General features: G+C 40.4%; 1 protein-coding gene across 1 annotated transcript in view; it reads right to left on the reverse strand.

Annotated features, from left to right (window-relative positions):
* Positions 1 to 1,485: 1,485 nt before the first annotated feature.
* Positions 1,486 to 19,857, reverse strand: part of LOC128684537 (protein THEM6-like) — a 32,723-nt gene continuing 14,351 nt past the window's right edge. The window contains exon 4 of the mRNA XM_053770784.2: positions 1,486 to 11,549. Within this exon, the coding sequence (XP_053626759.2) occupies positions 11,313 to 11,549 (237 nt within the window). The 3' untranslated portion in view covers positions 1,486 to 11,312. The remainder of the gene's footprint in view (positions 11,550 to 19,857) is intronic.

The following is a 19,857-nucleotide window of genomic DNA, read 5'->3' on the forward strand; positions in this document are numbered from 1 at the left end:
AACTGAAGGACTGAAACCTGAACAAGTGTTTAATTGTGATGAAACAGGCCTGTTCTGGAAGAAAATGCCAAGCAGGACCTACATTACTCAGGAGGAAAAGGCACTCCCAGGACATAAGCCTATGAAAGACAGGCTTACTTTGTTGATGTGTGCCAATGCTACTGGTGATTGCAAAGTGAAGCCTTTATTAGTGTATCACTCTGAAACTCCCAGAGCGTTCAGGCAAAAGAATGTCCTCAAGGATAATTTGTGTGTGCTGTGGAGGGCAAACAGTAAGGCATGGGTCACTAGGGAATTTTTCTATAACTGGTTACACCATGCATTTGCCCCCAATGTGAAAAATTACCTAACTGAAAAGAAATTAGAACTTAAGTGCCTCCTGGTGTTAGACAATGCCCCTGGTCATCCTACAGACGTGGCAGAGCGACTTTATGGGGACATGAGCTTCATTAAGGTGAAGTTTTTGCCTCCTAATACCACTCCTCTCCTGCAGCCCATGGACCAGCAGGTTATTTCCAACTTCAAGAAACTGTACACAAAAGCTCTGTTTGAAAGGTGCTTTGTAATGACCTCAGAAACTCAACTGACTCTAAGAGAGTTTTGGAGAGATCACTTTAATATCCTCAATTGTGTAAACCTTATAGGTAAGGCTTGGGAGGAAGTGACAAAGAGGACCTTGAACTCTGCTTGGAAGAAACTGTGGCCAGAATGTGTAGACAAAAGGGATTTTGAAGGGTTTGAGGCTAACCCTGAGAATCCTGTGCCAGTTGAGGAATCCATTGTGGCATTGGGAAAGTCCTTGGGGTTGGAGGTTAGTGGGGAGGATGTGGAAGAGTTGGTGGAGGAGGACAATGAAGAACTAACCACTGATGAGCTGCTAGATCAACTTCAACAGCAAGAGGCCACACCTGAGGAAATTGCTTCGGAGGAGGGGAGAGAGAAATTGAAGAAGTTGCCTACTTCAAAGATTAAGGAAATCTGTGCAAAGTGGCTTGAAGTGCAAACCTTCATGGATGAAAATCACCCTCACACAGCTATTGCAAGCCGTGCTGGTGATTATTACACTGACAATGTTGTGAAACACTTTAGGCAAGTCATAAAGGAACGAGAGGTACAGGCCACTATGGACAGATATCTTGTGCGAAAGAAGTCCAGTGACTCTGAAGCTGGCCCTAGTGGCATTAAAAGAAGAAGGGAAGTAACCCCAGAAAAGGACTTACTACCTCAAGTCCTAATGGAAGGGGATTCCCCTTCTAAACACTAACACACTCTCTCCCCTCCTCCCATCCCATCAATCATCACCAGATCTTCAATAAAAGTAAGTGTCATTTAATTGTGCATGCCTTTTTCAGTTTGTGTGTATTAAAATTAACATTTCATGTGGTAAAAAAAATTTTTTTTCATACTTTTGGGCGTCTTGCACGGATTAATTTTATTTCCATTATTTCTTATGGGGAAAATTCATTCGCATAACGATTATATTATAATACAGTACTGTATTGACAAGAAAGCTCTAAACATGAGTATGTCATTCAGCACCATTAAGGAAGAACAGATAAAGATGATTTACTTGTGTGATCATATAACTTGTCTTCTACCCAATTAAAAGAGTTTTAGTGTGTGATATGGTATGCAAAAACTAAGATGACAATTATCCTAGACATTAAATTGAATGTTATATTACATTATTTTGGTAGGAGGATACATTAATATTATAATCCAAACCAAGTGCTAAACCCACAAGGAGGAGGATACAGTAGTGATTGATGCCCCCACATGCTCACTTCAAGTCACGATATGCAGGATACTGCAAGCATAGCTTACACAACTATCAGGGACCTTGTAACAAATGTGACTAAACCAGCAAACACCACTGCAGGGGTCTACCTCATACCTTGCAGAGGGTGTGATAAATCTCATGTGAGGGAAACTTCCAGGAACTTAAACACTAAAATCGAGGAACACAGAAATGCTTGCCAGAGGAGCAACACCAGAAACACCTGCACAGTACATCAATGACACATGTAACCACCTGATGAACTTCCCTTAAGCTAAATTTGTTATTAACCCTTTGACTGTTTCAGGCCCCTTTCTGAAACTGTCATTCTATGTCGCTCAATTTTTGAAAAAGAAAAAATGATTTTTTCTTATGAAATGATAGAGAATCTTTTCCCGATGGTAATGACACCAAAAGTTCGAAATTTGGTCGAAAACTCATGGAATTATGCTCCCGCGAAGTTAGCGGTCTCGGAGACATATGCGTATCGGCGATTTCACCGACTTTGAGCCCTATTTTCAGCCAATTCCATTGTTCCAGTTGACCAAACTCATAGCTATTTCTTTAGAACTCCATTTTATCTATCAGCTGAGTACAAGAAACCTCCCATTTACTAATTTGGACTACCCAATATGGTGGTCAGAAATTGGCAATTTGGCCAATTTCACGCAAACTAAAAAAGATGCCAATTTCAAAATAGGGTCCAGAATAAACAAGGTAGACATTCGTGGCACTAAAATAACATATGCTCTGTTCATTAGTCACATCTCTAGGCCCCTCTTATATTATTATTGCTTTCTATTTTGATTTTTTATTCATACAAAAAAATACAAAATTTACTGTTATGCAGACTACTGCATTATTGTAAAAATGGTATAAATAATATCAGTGCACTAGTGAAAGAATATTAGACTCCCCAGTTGACGTGTATTGGACGTGTGGTGTGATTTATTTACTCCTGAACATTGGTAAAAATCGAACATTTCTGCTACTTTGAGCTCAGTTTCAAGGTCGTTTTCATCGTCAAAGTAATGAAAATCATCTCTATTTCTGTAATATGTTTTCCATTTTATCACCTAAGACCATGAAAAAGCGAATACAACAATAAATACTATATGAAAATACACCTCAAAGTCGGCGTTTTATTCCAAAAAAAACGATCAGTTTTTTTTTTCTCATTACGCAATGTGTGCTGCAGGTTTTTTTTTATGTGGTGCACACTGACCACACAGACCCATTCTCTCACATGTGGGCCTACCAGCTTTCTCCCGCTTGATTTGAAGCCACTAGAATTATTGAGTATATATACGTCAGAAACATTGGCTCGTAAGACGTATTTATACGTCGAAAACAGTCAAAGGGTTAAAGAAGCAAACTGACATAACAGACTGTTTGGAATCAACTTTCATCACCAATGTGAAGCCCATATCACAAAACTCAAGGACTTTCACTATCTCTAAGGTTTTAACCAAGCTGATTCTACCGACAACCAACACTGCCATCACCCGAGACCTCACTCACTAGTAAGTGAACTCGTGCCTTCGTTAAAGGACATGCTCTACATCTCATGGGCTCCTCCTCCATTACTATAAAACCTCGTAATTTTACTTGTCTCTGTATGAAATTATAGTCCCTAGTAGACGAAACATCTTCAAATAAAATACAATAACCCGCATACTGTGCCCTTATACTGTCAGTATATGTGTGCGTATTACCATTTTATGCAGGATACTGATCTCTAAAGGTTTGGTCACAACCATTACTGAATTTAATAAATAACAAAAACATACGAAATAAATAATGTAATACTGTAGATAGCAGACTATACAGTAGATCGTCATTTAACATGAGTTTATTTGGCACAATTTGCTTAGAGCATGATTGAAGTATTGCAGCACAATTTTATACAACACTTCATAAAATTAACTTAATACGGTTCAGTTTGTGGGAAGGGAAAAAATTTGGAGTGTCGCTCACAGGATACTTCTGGCTGTGGGTTAAACCACTGAGTCAATGGGGGAGACCTACCGCCACCCCCCGCCACTCCCACCACCCTTGTCCCAGTCTTCGTTTCATATGCGTTTATTTTTGTTTGTGGATTGAGTTTAAATCTTTTAATTGCCATATGTTAAATCTGCCAAGCAATCATGGCATCCAGTAGGCATACAAGTGTTGCTGAAAGTGGCAAGAAAAGGTAGAATTATGCACAAATAACCCGCACATAGAAGAGAGAAGCTTACAACGATGTTTCGGTCCGACTTGGACCATTTACATTAACGAAGAAAATAGAGATATTAGACAAGAGATAGCCTGTGGCCATAATGAAGTGTCACTTTGTGCACATAAGAATGAGGTAAATGTGATGACTGACTTACTTACTGAGTGACTTACTGACTTTACTGACTGACTTACTGAATTGACTAACTTACTGGCTTGACTGACTGACTTGACTGGACTGACTTACTGATTTACTGACTTAAAGTTAGACTTTTCACTGAATTTCAGCACCCATATCCAACACATAACCAAAAAAGTATCCAAAACAGTTGGGATCCTCTCCAAGATACGATACTATGTGCCGCAAAATGCCCTTCTCACACTATACCACTCACTTATTTATCCATACCTCACCTATGCTATTTGTGCTTGGGGATCAACTGCAGCAACACACCTAAAGCCAATAATAACCCAACAAAAAGCTGCAGTAAGAATAATCACTAAATCCCATCCCTGGCAACACACCCCCCGACTCTTCATAGATCTAAACTTACTCCCTGTTCAGTACATCCACACTTACTACTGTGCAATCTACATCTACAGGACCTTAAACTCCAATATCAACCTTGACCTAAAACGCTTTCTTGATAGTTGTGACAGAACCCACAGGCATAACACCAGACACAAACATCTCTACGACATTCCCCATGTCCGACTAAACCTTTACAAAAATTCAATGTATGTCAAAGGCCCTAAAATCTGGAACACCCTACCTGAGAACTCTAGAACTGCAGACACATTCATCACCTTCAAAACTACCATTAGAAAACATCTTATCTCCCTGATAAACCCCATCAACTAACTACACGAATACCACCTGGTGGTTCACACTTACACTCACTCACCCATTTGACCATAAACAGAAATATTAATCTCTATCTTAAAATAATGAATCCTATGATACTCCAATACTGAAACTATGTACTGTGCCAAAACAAAAGCATTCACATTGCTAAACTTACAAACTAGTATTTAGTCACTTAGCCATAATACCAACTTACCTCATAATTTGTAATATTTTAAAATAATGAATTAAACTAAGTCTGCCCGAAATGCCTAGCCATGCTAGGCGTTCTAGTGGTACACTCTGTAATCATTATTTAACTACATGTAAACCACACAACAACCAAATTCTGTAAATTCAACATTGTAATCTTTATAGAGAATAAACTTTGAAGACTACCCTGAAACAGTGTCTAGAGCAGCTGATGCCTTACTGTCAGTTGTATAATGTACTGAGGGGTAAAACAGAACAGAAATCCATTATAGAATTTTTGCACACTTGAGTACAACCATCGACTTCAGTACCAGAATCTCTACCATCCACCTCAGCCCAGTAGGGCCACAGCATAACTCCCCACAATCATCCACAAACACCAGCACCCACAATTTAAGGTAAGAAATACTGTTATTTCTGTTGCATTTGTAATCTTAAGGAGTAAAAAAACATAATACATCATGACAATGAACTACAATTATATATTCACTTTTATTTTTGTAAGATCTGTTGGTCTAAAAAAAAGTTGTTTGGCTTTTTTGGGGCTCTCAGGAACGTAACCCTATTTTTCCCACAAGTTCTTCAGTTCATCTCACATGTTTTTTTTTTACCTAACATGGCGCTTTCAGGAATGTAACTACTGTGTTAAATGACAGTCTACTGTATATAAGAGTAAAAATCAAATGTAATACTGTAATAATAATAATAATATCAGATTGAATACTAAACCCAAAAGGGCCATACCAGGCTTGCAACTTGGGATGTGTAAAATGAGGAATGTGCAAAGTTGGAGTGAATGGCAGGAGACTGAACGGGAGGCAGGCCACAGGAAGGATTATTATTATGATCTGCACCACAGACTGGGCATTCTGCCAGTGATCTACAATACTGGCCAAGTGGCCAAAGCACCAATAATATCTGCACTGTTGAGGTGTAGGGAGAAACTTCTGCACCCATAAGAACTGGCATGCTAAATAAACAAGCTGAAGGATCCCGGAAGTAAGAGCTTAGTTCAGCAATGTTGCTAGAGTAACATTTCCAACCCTGGGCAGGGTGAACATAAGTTTCCACTTTGGTGACAGAGGTTTTGGAGCTTGAGTTGCTCCTGAATTCCCAGGCTAAATTGCAAAAAGTCTTGTTGGATAATGGTATGTGGGATGAGGGTAGAACCACAGTTAGAATTGAGAAAGGAATGTCTGTGCATTGTGACAGGGATGTCGTCAATAAATTGGAGGGAAAGATTGTAAGCTTACTCATCATCCATTAATGACAATGTACATCCCACTCTTGAGGGCATGAAAGGACACATCTGTGGTCCCAGATTATTCAGCATCTTACCAGAAGATATCAGAAACACTGCTGGGACAAGAATACAAGTCTTCAAGAGGAAACTGGACAAGTATCTTCATCAAATGCAGGATCAGTCAGGCTGTGATGGATGTGCAGGGCTGTGGGCCACCAAGAGCAATAGCCTGGTTGACCAGGCAAGCACCAGACAAGGACTCCAGGAGTAGAAAAATTCTCAGAACTCATCAAAGATATATCAAAGGTATGGTCAGTGAGGTAAGCAATAGGTATTGTTGAATGAAAAAAGAATTCTGTCCAAGATTGTCACTGAAATACAGAGTAGAGGGGAACAGCTTTCCAGGTAGTATGTTTCTTAGGGTTAGAGTGAGAAGGAATGTCAGTAATAGCATCAGACTAGCTGGGTATGGGACAAGGTCATTTGGATGCTTGTTCAAGCCAATCTGTCCAGTGATGGGCAACAGTTTAAAAACTTGACACACTGTCATGGACCCTTGGATATCAGCTGTTCCGGATATCGGCTAAATTGGATTCTGGCTGCTTTTTTGGCCGAAATTCTAACCTGGAGTTCGGCCAGCAACTCGGAAATCAGCTGTATTGGACGCATCTGCCTGCCACACATTTCGTTATAATCCATTGTTTTTTGTGGTTGTTTATTAAGTGCGGCTGCAAAATAAGCCACCATGGGCCCAAAGAGACACGTTACATAGTATATAAAAACATGCAATGTTTATATGCGATGTATGTTTAATAATGATTACTCTTGGGCACATTAAATGTCTAATTTAGGTTAATATAGACATTTTCATTAATCCATCTATGATATCTTCTTCAAAACTATATAAAAAACACGTTACATAGCATATAAACATGCAATGTTTATATGCTATTGAGTGGTGAATCAGGTGCAGAGTAAACATTAGGTTTTCTCTGATTCAGTGTTAAGAGAAAACTGTGAATCTGGTGTCTGGCCCAGTCACCGCCCTTCATACATGTTTGTTTACAATTCTCGGCATGAATTATTCATTACTTCTCCCTTTGTTTATGATGGCATCTAATAGTTGTTAGAAATGATTAAACTTAGTAAACATGGTAATAATATGGCTGTGTAGTGTAGCCTGGGGGGGGGGCTACATACGTGTATGTACCTACATCTACCACTGCCTACACTGGCTTCCTACAAATAAATAATACTCACCTCTCGCCCTACATTAAGACTACAAATATTTTAAGGTAAGTATTGAATGCACTGTGGCAGTCAATGGCAAAGAAGGGAAGTAACCCCAAAGAGGGTTTTGATACCTTATGGAGGGGGATTCTCAACTCCCTCTCCCCTCCTCGCCTTCAATAAGCCAACAAGAGTTTTCAATAAAGGTATGTAATGTTTATTTATCATTAAAATTTGTACTTTATATTTATTTCTCATTGTTTTCTATATGTAAAACTATAGTTAATTTTTAAAAAAATGTATTTTTTGTTAATATTTCTGGATATCTGAAACAGATTAATTGGCTTTACATTAATACTTATGGGAAATATTACTTTGGTTTTCGGCCTTTTTGGATTTAGGCCGACCTTCTGGAATGGATTACGGTCGATAATTGAGGGTCCACTGTAAATGATTATCTGACATATCAAGTTGCTTCAAGATTTATCATTCAGCTAATAGTGACAAAGGACAGCCAATTGGCATACAATTTTGACAAAATGAAAACAGCATACTTTTGCCTACTTTGTGCAGAAAATGAGACACACATATGTGAACCTTTAGTTTTTTGTGCTGTGACTATAGTCACCGTGCTTATAATGAAACAGTAAACGAACAAAAATTCTCTCCAAAACTACATGGACAGTTCTCGCTTGTTTGACACATACAAATGTACTGTATATAGTTTTTCATTATTATAATATAATAATAACCTGCTTTTACATACTAGGTACTAACTGTTATTTACAAGCATGATATACACTATATTGAAAGTATGGTAGATGCCAACCCAGAAGAATAACAAAAATAAAATTACTCCTACGATTTAAGCACTATAAACTTATACTGTAATTTGATCAGCTTTATTTTTTCTTAATCATATTTTCATGATATAAAAAAAAAGCACAAGCATGGAAGAAACATGAAGCATGCACATTAATTTTGGGACAAAATACCCATTTTTTGGCAAGTCAACAATTTTAATTTTAACATGACTGTTCTTTTTTCCTAATGTCTTTACATGAAATCCACGTGTTGCCACTATTAAACAGAGTACTGTATAAAAATACAGTATATATACATATGTTGATGGCCTTTGATTTCATGTATTTATTGTTATAGAGTAAATACCACTGTAATTGTTTTACATGATGGTAGGACTGCTGGTGTCATTTTTTCTGTCTCATGAACATGCAAGATATCAGGTATGTCTTGCTACTTCTACTTACACTTAGGTCACACTACACATACATGTACAAGCATATATATACACACCCCTCTGGGTTTTCTTCTATTTTCTTTCTAGTTCTTATTCTTGTTTATTTCCTCTTATCTCCATGGGGAAGTGGAACAGAATTCTTCCTCCGTAAGCCATGCGTGTTGTAAGAGGCGACTAAAATGCCGGGAGCAAGGGGCTAGTAACCCCTTCTCCTGTATATATTACTTAATGTAAAAGGAGGAACTTTTGTTTTTCCTTTTGGGCCACCCCGCCTCAGTGGGATACGGCCGGTGTGTTGAAAGAAGAAGAATATATATATTCTAGGTAGTAGGTTGGTAGACAGCAACTGCCCAAGGAGGTATTACCATCCTGCCAAGTGAGTGTAAAACAAAAGCCTGTAATTGTTTTACATGATGGTAGGATTGCTGGTGTCCATTTTTCTGTCTGATAAATATGCAAAGTTTCAGGTATGTCTTGCTACTTCTACTTACACTTAGGTCACACTACACATACATGTACAAGCATATATATATACACCCCCCTGGGTTTTCTTCTATTTTCTTACTAGTTCTTGTTCTTGCTTATTTCCTCTTACCTCCATGGGGAAGTGGAACAGAATTCTTCTTCCGTAAGCCATGCGTGTTGTAAGAGGCGACTAAAATGCCAGGAGGAAGGGGCTAGTAACCCCTTCTCCTGTATAAATTACTAAATTTGAAAAGAGAAACTTTTGTTTTTCTTTTTGGGCCACCCTGCCTCCATGGGATACGGCCAGTTTGTTGAAAGAAGAATATATAGTATATATACCCACATCTATATGCCAGCATTTTAAGTACTGCATAGAAAATATATACAGTGGAACCTCAAATTTTGAACTTAATCCGTTCCAAGGGCTAGTTCTAAATTCGAAAAATCTGAAAAGCGAAGCGATATTCCCCATAAGAAATAATGGAAATACAATTAATCCGTTCCAGAAACCCTAAAATATTCACAAAAAAATTCATTTTATAGAGATTAATTATAGTTTTACATACACACAAGAAATATAGTGTACAATTATGTATTAATAAATTTAAATAACATATAAAATAACATTTTTACTTACCTTTATTGAAGATTGGTGATGGCATCTGGAAGACAGGGAGGAGGAGAGAGGGAGTTGGGGTTAGTGTTTGGAAGGGGAATCCCCCTCCTTGTCTGTCTTTTAATGCCATTAGGACCAGCTTGAGAGTCAAAGGACCCCTGTCTCACAAAATAACTGTCCACAGTCCTCTGTTTCTGGCACCTCTTTAAGATTTCCCTAAAATGGGACATGGTTTTGTCACTGAACTTGTTGCAAAGATGGCTGGTTTCAGCTTGCTCAGGGTGGTACTTCTCCACAAACATTTGGACATCATTCCACTTGGCACAAATCTCCTTAATCTTTAAAGAAGGCGGACAGGTCTGGTACCCGGCGGTTCGAAAATAGGGGCTAGTTCGATAATAGGGACAAAGTTGGTTCGAAAAAAGCAGTCGATTTTCGAAGAGTTTGATAAGCGATACATTCGAAATTTGAGGTTCCACTGTACACTCTACTGTACTGTGTACATAAGTACAATAATAAAATAAACTGCTAACTTTCTACATAAAGGCGAGCAACTAAGTCAGTAATACTGATCAGTGAGAACTGTAATAAAGTTGGTAGAATTACCGACAATATGTAAAGTAAAAGGACACAAGTGCAACTAGTGTGACATTTTATTGTGGCAACATTTCGCTCTCCAGGAGCTTTGTCAAGCCATTACCAGTAATGGTTTGACAAAGCTCCTGGAGAGCGAAACATTTCCACAATAAAATGTCACATTAGTTGCACTTGTGTCCTTTTACTTTACAGTGAGAACTGGCAGCACACGAGAGGATTATGGTGGTATAAAGCAGTTATAAACCACATAAATCCAATGATCAGTTACACTATGCTTGTTATCAACATATGCTAAATCATTGTGTATTTCACTGCTTCCTGTGTGCTCTCAATTTACTTCAGAAATGAACTGTTGAATTACTTTTGTAATACTTTTTTTTTTGTTGACAGTATGTTACAATGTTGAAATATGTTATATACAACAATATATATTTCTTGTATATTATTTCGTTTTCTAAGATATGGTAGAGAATAGCATAAAAATATCAAATTCTTGATCTGTGATTTTACCTCTAAAATCAGCATGCAAGTATACTGTATATTCTTAATAAATATGAGTAAATAAGTAAGTAAAACATGACTGTGGCTGGAATGGTACTGTAGATCTACCTGGACATAATGTAATAACATACAAACATTGATATGGGCAAGTCAACATTTTTACTCGCCCTTGTTGGACAACCTACCCCAACTTTGAATAATACTAGGACAAAACACTATAAAAAAAATAAATTGCTAAAACTTTTCGGTATGCATTGAAGCTATCTTATTTTAATGAGAATGACTAGGTTAATAATCTCTACACAAAAGTATAAATAAATACTTTGCATACATTACTACAATAGTAAAATATTAACTTCTATGTTTTTTGAGGCTGAGGCTGTTCTGCTGATTATATTGTATCCATGAGAGTAAATCATCTGGTGCTTCAGGTACCACAAGATTTTCTGAGTTAGCAGCAGCCAGTATTTCCTCAGAACTAGATCCTACAACTGCCAACTTTACATAAGCAGTTGTTCGGAGAAAGTTATCATGTAAAGTCTCGAAGTCCTGACGATAGTACAAATTTCTCTCATCCCAGTACACAAGCTAGAAGAAAATTAGCACATGATAATTCTCAAACATTTAGAGGTAAATGCCGCTCTCCTACTTATTTTTTTATTTATTAACACACTGGCCGGTTCCCACCAAGGCAGGGTGGCGCGAAAAAGAAAACCTTTCACCATCATTGTCTTGCCAGAAGGGTGCTTTACACTAGTTTTTAAACTGCAACGAAGAAGAAGAAGAAGAAGAAGAAGAAGAAGAAGAAGAAGAAGAAGAAGAAGAAGAAGAAGAAGAAGAAGAAGAAGAAGAAGCAGCAGCAGCAGCAGCAGCAGCAGCAGCAGCAGCAGCAGCAGCAGCAGCAGCAGCAGCAGCAGCAGCAGCAGCAGCAGCAGCAGCAGCAGCAGCAGCAGCAGCAGCAGCAGCAGCAGCAGCAGCAGCAGCAGCAGCAGCAGCAGCAGCAGCAGCAGCAGCAGCAGCAGCAGCAGCAGCAGCAGCAGCAGCAGCAGCAGCAGCAGCAGCAGCAGCAGCAGCAGCAGCAGCAGCAGCAGCAGCAGCAGCAGCAGCAGCAGCAGCAGCAGCAGCAGCAGCAGCAGCAGCAGCAGCAGCAGCAGCAGCAGCAGCAGCAGCAGCAGCAGCAGCAGCAGCAGCAGCAGCAGCAGCAGCAGCAGCAGCAGCAGCAGCAGCAGCAGCAGCAGCAGCAGCAGCAGCAGCAGCAGCAGCAGCAGCAGCAGCAGCAGCAGCAGCAGCAGCAGCAGCAGCAGCAGCAGCAGCAGCAGCAGCAGCAGCAGCAGCAGCAGCAGCAGCAGCAGCAGCAGCAGCAGCAGCAGCAGCAGCAGCAGCAGCAGCAGCAGCAGCAGCAGCAGCAGCAGCAGCAGCAGCAGCAGCAGCAGCAGCAGCAGCAGCAGCAGCAGCAGCAGCAGCAGCAGCAGCAGCAGCAGCAGCAGCAGCAGCAGCAGCAGCAGCAGCAGCAGCAGCAGCAGCAGCAGCAGCAGCAGCAGCAGCAGCAGCAGCAGCAGCAGCAGCAGCAGCAGCAGCAGCAGCAGCAGCAGCAGCAGCAGCAGCAGCAGCAGCAGCAGCAGCAGCAGCAGCAGCAGCAGCAGCAGCAGCAGCAGCAGCAGCAGCAGCAGCAGCAGCAGCAGCAGCAGCAGCAGCAGCAGCAGCAGCAGCAGCAGCAGCAGCAGCAGCAGCAGCAGCAGCAGCAGCAGCAGTAGTAGTACAAGAATTGTGTATAATACCGACAAGATGAAATTAAGACACATGCACAACACCCAGGCATCCCCATCGTAGATGTTTCGCCATCCAGCCAGCCACTGGATGGCGAAACGTCCACAACAAAGACAACCAGACGCCGCACATGTGTCTTAATTTCATCAGTAGTTGTAGTAGTAGTAGAAGAAGAAGAGGTAGTAGTAGTAGTGGTAGAAGTGGGAAATAAGGATGACGAGCCAGTCAAAAACAAAGGATTTAAGAGAAGAAAGGGCAAGTTGGTAACGGCGTGGAAGGTGGTGATTCTTGGAAAACAGACTAACAAGAGCAGGAAGGAGAGCACCACGAAAAGTGGACAAGTCAGGAAGATTACGTGGTGCTCTCCTTCCTGCTCTTGTTAGTCTGTTTTCCAAGAATCACCACCTTCCACGCCGTTACCAACTTGCCCTTTCTTCTCTTAAATCCAACACTAACATTGTCATACTATCTTCTGACAAAGGTAATTCGGTAGTTATCCTTGATCGCGAGGATTACCTCCGTAAAGCTGATGTCTTGCTCTCTGACTCACGCACCTACACTCCTCTCGTTTCCAACCCTCTTGAAACGAGAGGAGTTAGTCTGTTTTCCAAGAATCACCACCTTCCACGCCGTTACCAACTTGCCCTTTCTTCTCTTAAATCCAACACTAACATTGTCATACTATCTTCTGACAAAGGTAATTCGGTAGTTATCCTTGATCGCGAGGATTACCTCCGTAAAGCTGATGTCTTACTCTCTGACTCACGCACCTACACTCCTCTCGTTTCCAACCCTCTTGATCGCATCAAGAGAACTTTCAACAAAAAACTAAGGACTCTCTCCGACCTCTGTCCTCCTGACTTTGACCTTGTTCAACGGTTTCGTGTCATCTGTCCCTCTCTTCCCTATTTCTATGGCCTTCCCAAAACTCATAAACCTGATATTCCTCTTCGTCCTATCATATCCTCTAGAGGTTCTGTCTCTTATTCTCTTGCTTCTTGGCTGGCCAAAACCCTCACTCCCTTTCTTGGTACTTTTTCTCCTGCCCACCTCAGTCACTCTCAAGACTTCATTGAACGGGTTCGCTCTCTCCCAACCTGTAAGATGCTTAGTCTTGACGTTGAGTCCCTCTTCACCAATGTCCCTCTTGATGATGTCCTTGATTTCCTTAGAGAGAAGGCCCATGAAGGGTTTCTTCATCTCCCTATCCCCACTGATGTTTTTCTTGATCTGATCTGCCTCTGTGTGGACTCTAACTCCTTTTCCTTTCAAGGGAAATATTATTCTCAAACCTTCGGTGTCGCTATGGGCTCTCCTCTCTCTCCTGTCCTTGCTAATCTTTACATGGAATACTTCGAGACTGTTCTTCTTCCTACCCTCGATGTGCAACCTTCACTCTGGCTCCGCTATGTGGATGACATCTTTGCTCTGTGGCCTCATGACTCCAGTCTCTTCCAACCTTTTCTTGAAGCTCTTAATAATCTTGCCCCTTTCATTAAGTTTAAAGCTGAATGGGAATCTAATTCCTTGCTTCCTTTCCTTGATGTCCATGTCCACCGCTCAGATACAGGTTTTTCCTTTTCCGTTTACCGTAAACCTATGCACAGTGGCATGTACATTCACTACTTTTCCTATCATGCTTCCCCTGTCAAGAAAAGTGTTCTTATCTCCCTCTTTCTCCGTGCCCTCCGCATCTGTGATCCTCAGTTCCTTCCAGCAGAAATTTCCACTCTTCATAATTCGTTCTCCCGTCTTGGCTACCCTTCCCATTTCATAGACTCTGCCCTCTCACGTGCTAAACGCAATTTCTTCTCTCCCAAACTCTCTACTCATGGGAACTCTTCTATCCTCTGCCTTCCCTACATTTCCGGTCTTTCTAATCTCAACAATTCTCTCCGTCCCTTAGACATCAAGCTTACCTTCCGCCAGACTAACACTCTTCGCACTAATCTCGTTCATACCTCTCCTCCCTCTACAGATGTTCCTGGTGTCTACTCTATTTCTTGCTCCTCCTGTCCTCTTCAATACTTCGGAGAAACTGGTCGATCTCTTTCTGACAGACTTAGGGAGCACAAAAATAGTGTTAGGCTTGCCGGCACTAACAATGCTCTTTTCTGTCACGTCACAGATCATAGCCATCCTATTGACTGGTCTTCTGCTAAAACTGTCTTCTCTACTTCCAACTCGAACAGTCGCCGTCTAGTTGAATCCTCTCTAATACACAACTTTCCTTGTATGAACCTTATCCCTGGCTTCGTCTCTGTAGATGCCTTCCTCTCCCACTACATTGTGAAATGCTCCAAACTTCAGAACACCCGTGACTTAACCTGAATCCTCATTTTTTCTTTCTTTTACTTCTTCCTCTTCCCCTTTCCTCTTTCCTTTTCTCCTCTGGGTTGTCTTTCTCTCTCCTGTCTCGTGTTTCTGTTCCTTCTTCATTTATTTTATTTCACCACTTCCCCTTTCACGCACCTCTGTGCGCTTGCTCTCCCTCTGTGGGCATCTAGCTCTCTTGCAGTGCTCCCCTTCCTTTGTTTTTGACGGCTCGTCATCCTTATTTCCCACTTCTACCACTACTACTACCTCTTCTTCTTCTACTACTACTACAACTACTGATGAAATTAAGACACATGTGCGGCGTCTGGTTGTCTTTGTTGTGGACGTTTCGCCATCCAGTGGCTGGCTGGATGGCGAAACGTCTACGATGGGGATGCCTGGGTGTTGTGCATGTGTCTTAATTTCATCTTGTCGGTATTATATACAATTCTTGTACTACTACTACTACTACTACCTCCACCTCTTCCTGCCTATATATAGCCGTCCTGCTCCACCTCTGTTAGTGTGACTTTGTCAATGGTCCAAGTCGGACCGAAACGTCGTCGTAAGCTTCTCTCTTTTATGTGCGGGTTATTTGTGTATCGTTCCAGTCACGGTATTGTGCCTTTTTGTTATTTATTTCTCCTCATACAAGTCTTAATCAGATTATAACCCATTAACTGGTTAAGCATACACTTGATTACCAGAGTTAGCCTTTACAACCCAATCAACAAACAAAGGATCACCACTGGTGCATCCTAGGATTATATACTTTTTTTTTTTTTTTAACAAGTTGGCCATCTCCCACCGAAGCAGTGTGACCCAAAAATAAAGAAAATCCCCAAAAAGATAACACTTTCATCATCATTCAACACTTTCAGCTCGCTCATACATAATCACTGTTTTTGCAAAGGTACCCAGGACACAACAGTTTAGAAGCATATACGTATAAAGATACACAACATATCACTCCAAACTGCCAATATCCCAAACCCCTCCTTCAAAGTGCAGGCATTGTACTTCCCATTTCCAGTACTCATGTCCAGCTATATAAAAACTACCAGTTTCCCTGAATCCCTTCACTAAATATTATCCTGCTCACACTCCAACAGCTTGTCAGGTCCCAAATACCATTCTTCTCCATTCACTCCTATCTAACACACTCAGGCATGCTTGCTGGAAGTCCAAGCCCTTCGCCCACAAAACCTTCTTTACCCCCTCCCTCCAACGTTTTCGAGGATGACCCCTACCCCCGGCTTCCTTTCCCTACAGATTTATACGCTCTCCATGCCATTCTACTTTGATCCATTCTCTTTACAGGTATTATATTATTGATGAGACTAATATAAAAATTAATCAGTGTTTGCCATGGAACAGAATAAAGAGGCACTCATTGAGGTTTCTCAAAGGATGTTTGTGATATTTAAGCTGGGAAGTAAAGTTCTTTGAAAATAATTTGAGGTATGTACTATGCTTCTTCAGGATTTCCTAATATGCAAACACGTTGGAAAGGGTCTATTTGCCTTTCCACTCATCTAATAGACGATGGTTCCAAGGAACAAATTTTATGGCCCAGTTTTTAAATGAAATCCAGTGACAAATTTTCAAATTAGTGTCTTGTGACAAGTCAAGAGAAAATGGACACTTCGCCAGATGAGGAAGATGCACACCAACAGATAATTAGGACTAGGGATAAAGGTAGAGAGAAAAGAGTAGTAGGGAGGTATGTATTAACCCTTTGGGGGTTTCGGCCATACTAGTGCGGCTTACGCCCCAGGGTTTTTGATGTACTAATACGCCTAAATTCTAGCATCCTCAAATCTAGTGAGAGAAAGCTGGTAGGCCTACATATGAAAGAATGGGTCTATGTGGTCACTGTGCGCAGTATAAAAAAAAATCCTGCAGCACACAGTGCGTAATGAGAAAAAAAGCTGATTGTGTTTTTGGATTAAAACAGCGACTTTGCACTGTATTTTCGTATGGTATTTATTGTTGTATTCTAGTTTTCCTGGTCTCATTTATAGAATGGAAGACATATTACAGAAATTGAGATGATTTTGACTGGTTTTACAATGAAAAGTACCTTGAAATTGAGCTCAAAGTAGCAGAAATGTTCGATTTTTACCAAAGTTCAAAAGTAAACAAATCATGCCAAGCGTCCAATACACGTCAACTGGCGAGTCTAATATTTTTTCACAAGTGCGCTGATATTACTTATACCATTTCTACACTAATGCAGTAGTCTGTATTGCAGTAAATCTTCTATTTTTTGTAAGAATAAAAATTCAAAGTGGAAAGCCAAAGAAATATAAGAGGAGCCTGGAGATGTGACTAACGAACAGAGAACTCGTTATTTTAGTGCCAGGAATGTCTTTCTTGTTTATTTTGGACCCTATTCGGAAATTGGCATCTTTTGAAATTTGTGTGAAATTGGCAAAATTGCTAAATTCTGACCACTTTATTGGATAGTTGAAATCGGTAAATGGGTGGTTTCTTGTACTCATTCGATAGAAAAAATGGAGTTCTAGCAAAATAGTTATGATTTTTGTCGACTAATGCACTGGAATTGGTCGAAAATAGGGCTCAAAATGGGCAAAATCGCCGATGCGTAAACATTGTCAAGACCGCTAACTTCGCAAGAGCATAATTCCGTAAGTTTTCCATCAAATTTCATACTTTTGGTGACATTATGATCGGGAAAATATTCTCTATCTTTTCATAAGAATTTTTTTTTTTTTTTTTTAAATTTTGGCGACCCTGAGAACAAGTCTCTGAGAGAGCCTGGCGACCCCCAAAAGGTTAAAAGATACCCTTTAGTTTTTAACAATCTCTCTAAACATCATTCTAAGCTGGTTTATACTGATATCAGTAATAAACTGTCCAAACGCAGCTCTATGTTCACTCACATACCGCCCCAAATGTAGATCTACGTTTTTTTTTTTTTACACAGGAAAGCACGTAAAGTAGAACATAGATCTACGTTCAGAGTGCTACGCGAGCAAACGTAGATCTACATTTGGACAGTTTCTTTTTGTTAACAAAAAGAAACCAGATTTAGACATGAGAAAACCAATAAACATATAGTAAGCATCCGATAAAACGGATATCGGTTAAAACAGACAAAAAATCTCACTGGACAAAGGCCCAACATGAATGTTTAATTGGATGTTCAATTAAATTAGCCATGAAGCAGACTAAATTTGATCTGGTTGTAAGCTCAAAAAAAGGACCAACTCTGCTTAATCACAAGCTTATATAGTCCATGCTTCAGCCAGGACCTGTCCATTTTCATTGTGGTGGTAGAGACAAGCCTCTCAGTCCAACTGCAAATTATGTTCCCAGAGACAAAATAAGTGTTGACAAGAAACACAGACAGGCCAGGCAGACAGCAGGCAGATTGTTAAAGAATAGCAGACTTAACCCTTTCAGGGTCCACAGGCCCTCTCAGAGACTTGTTCTCAGGGTCCCTCAAATTTAAAAAAAAAAAAAAATTCTTATGAAACGATAGAGAATCTTTTCCCGATCATAATGACACCAAAAGTTTAAAATTTGATGGAAACTTACGGAATTATGCTCTCGCGAAGTTAGCGGCTTCGACAATGTTTACGTATCGGCGATTTTGCGCACTTTGAGCCCTATTTTTGGCCCTATTTTTGGCCTGGTCTCAGACCGGGCCGCGGGGGCGTTGACCCCCGGAACTCTCTCCAGGTAAACTCCAGGTAATTCCAGTTTACTAGTCGACAAAAATCATAACTATTTCACTAGAACTCCATTTTTTCTATCAAATGAGCACAAGAAACCACCCATTTACCGATTTCAACTATCCAATACAGTGGTCAGAATTTAGCAATTTTGCCAAAATTCAAAAAGATGCCAATTTCCAAATAAGGTCCAGAATAAACAAGAAAGACTTTCCTAGCACTAAAATAACATTTCCTCTGCTCATTAGTCACGTCCCCACGCCCCTCTTACATTCTTTTGCTTTCTATTTTGAATTTTTATTCTCACAAAAAATAGAAGATTTACTGTTATGCAGACTACTGCATTAGTGTAGAAATGGTATAAATAATATCGGCACACTTGTGAAAGAATATTAGACTCACCAGTTGACGTGTATTGGACGCTTAGCATGATTTGTTTACTTTTGAACTTTGGTTAAAATCGAACATTTCTGCTACTTTGAGCTCAATCTCAAGGTACTTTTCACTGTAAAATCAGTCAAAATCATCTCAATTTCTGTAATATGTCTTCCATTCTATAAAATGAGACCAGGAAAACTAGAATACAACAATAAATACGATACAAAAATACAATGCAAAGTCGCTGTTTTAATCCAAAGACACGGTCAAAGTTTTTTTTTTCTCATTACACACTGTGTGCTGCAGGATTTTTTTATACTGTGCACACTGACCACATAGACCCATTCTTTCATATGTAGGCCTACCAGCTTTCTCTCACTAGATTTGAAGGCGCTAGAATTTATGAGTACTAGTACGTCAAGGACCCTGACACATAAGCCGTACTAGTACGGCCGAAACCCTGAAAGGGTTAATATTTACATGCTTGGTGTTGAAGTCTCCCTTCGCCTGCATCTAGTACACACATCTGGTACACTTACAGTCTCACTCTCACCTCTGCCTGCCTTCCTCCCTCACTCCCACCTCTGCCTGCCTTCCTCACTCCCACCTTTACCTGCCTTCCTCCCTCACTCCCACTCTGCCTGCCTGCCTTCCTCCCTCACTCCCTCCAATCCCTCCCTCCCACTCACTTCCAATACACCCTCCACCATCACTCCAATGAAGACAAGCAGACT

This window comes from Cherax quadricarinatus, chromosome 4 (genome assembly GCF_038502225.1).
Source record: "Cherax quadricarinatus isolate ZL_2023a chromosome 4, ASM3850222v1, whole genome shotgun sequence".
NCBI lineage: Eukaryota > Metazoa > Arthropoda > Malacostraca > Decapoda > Parastacidae > Cherax > Cherax quadricarinatus.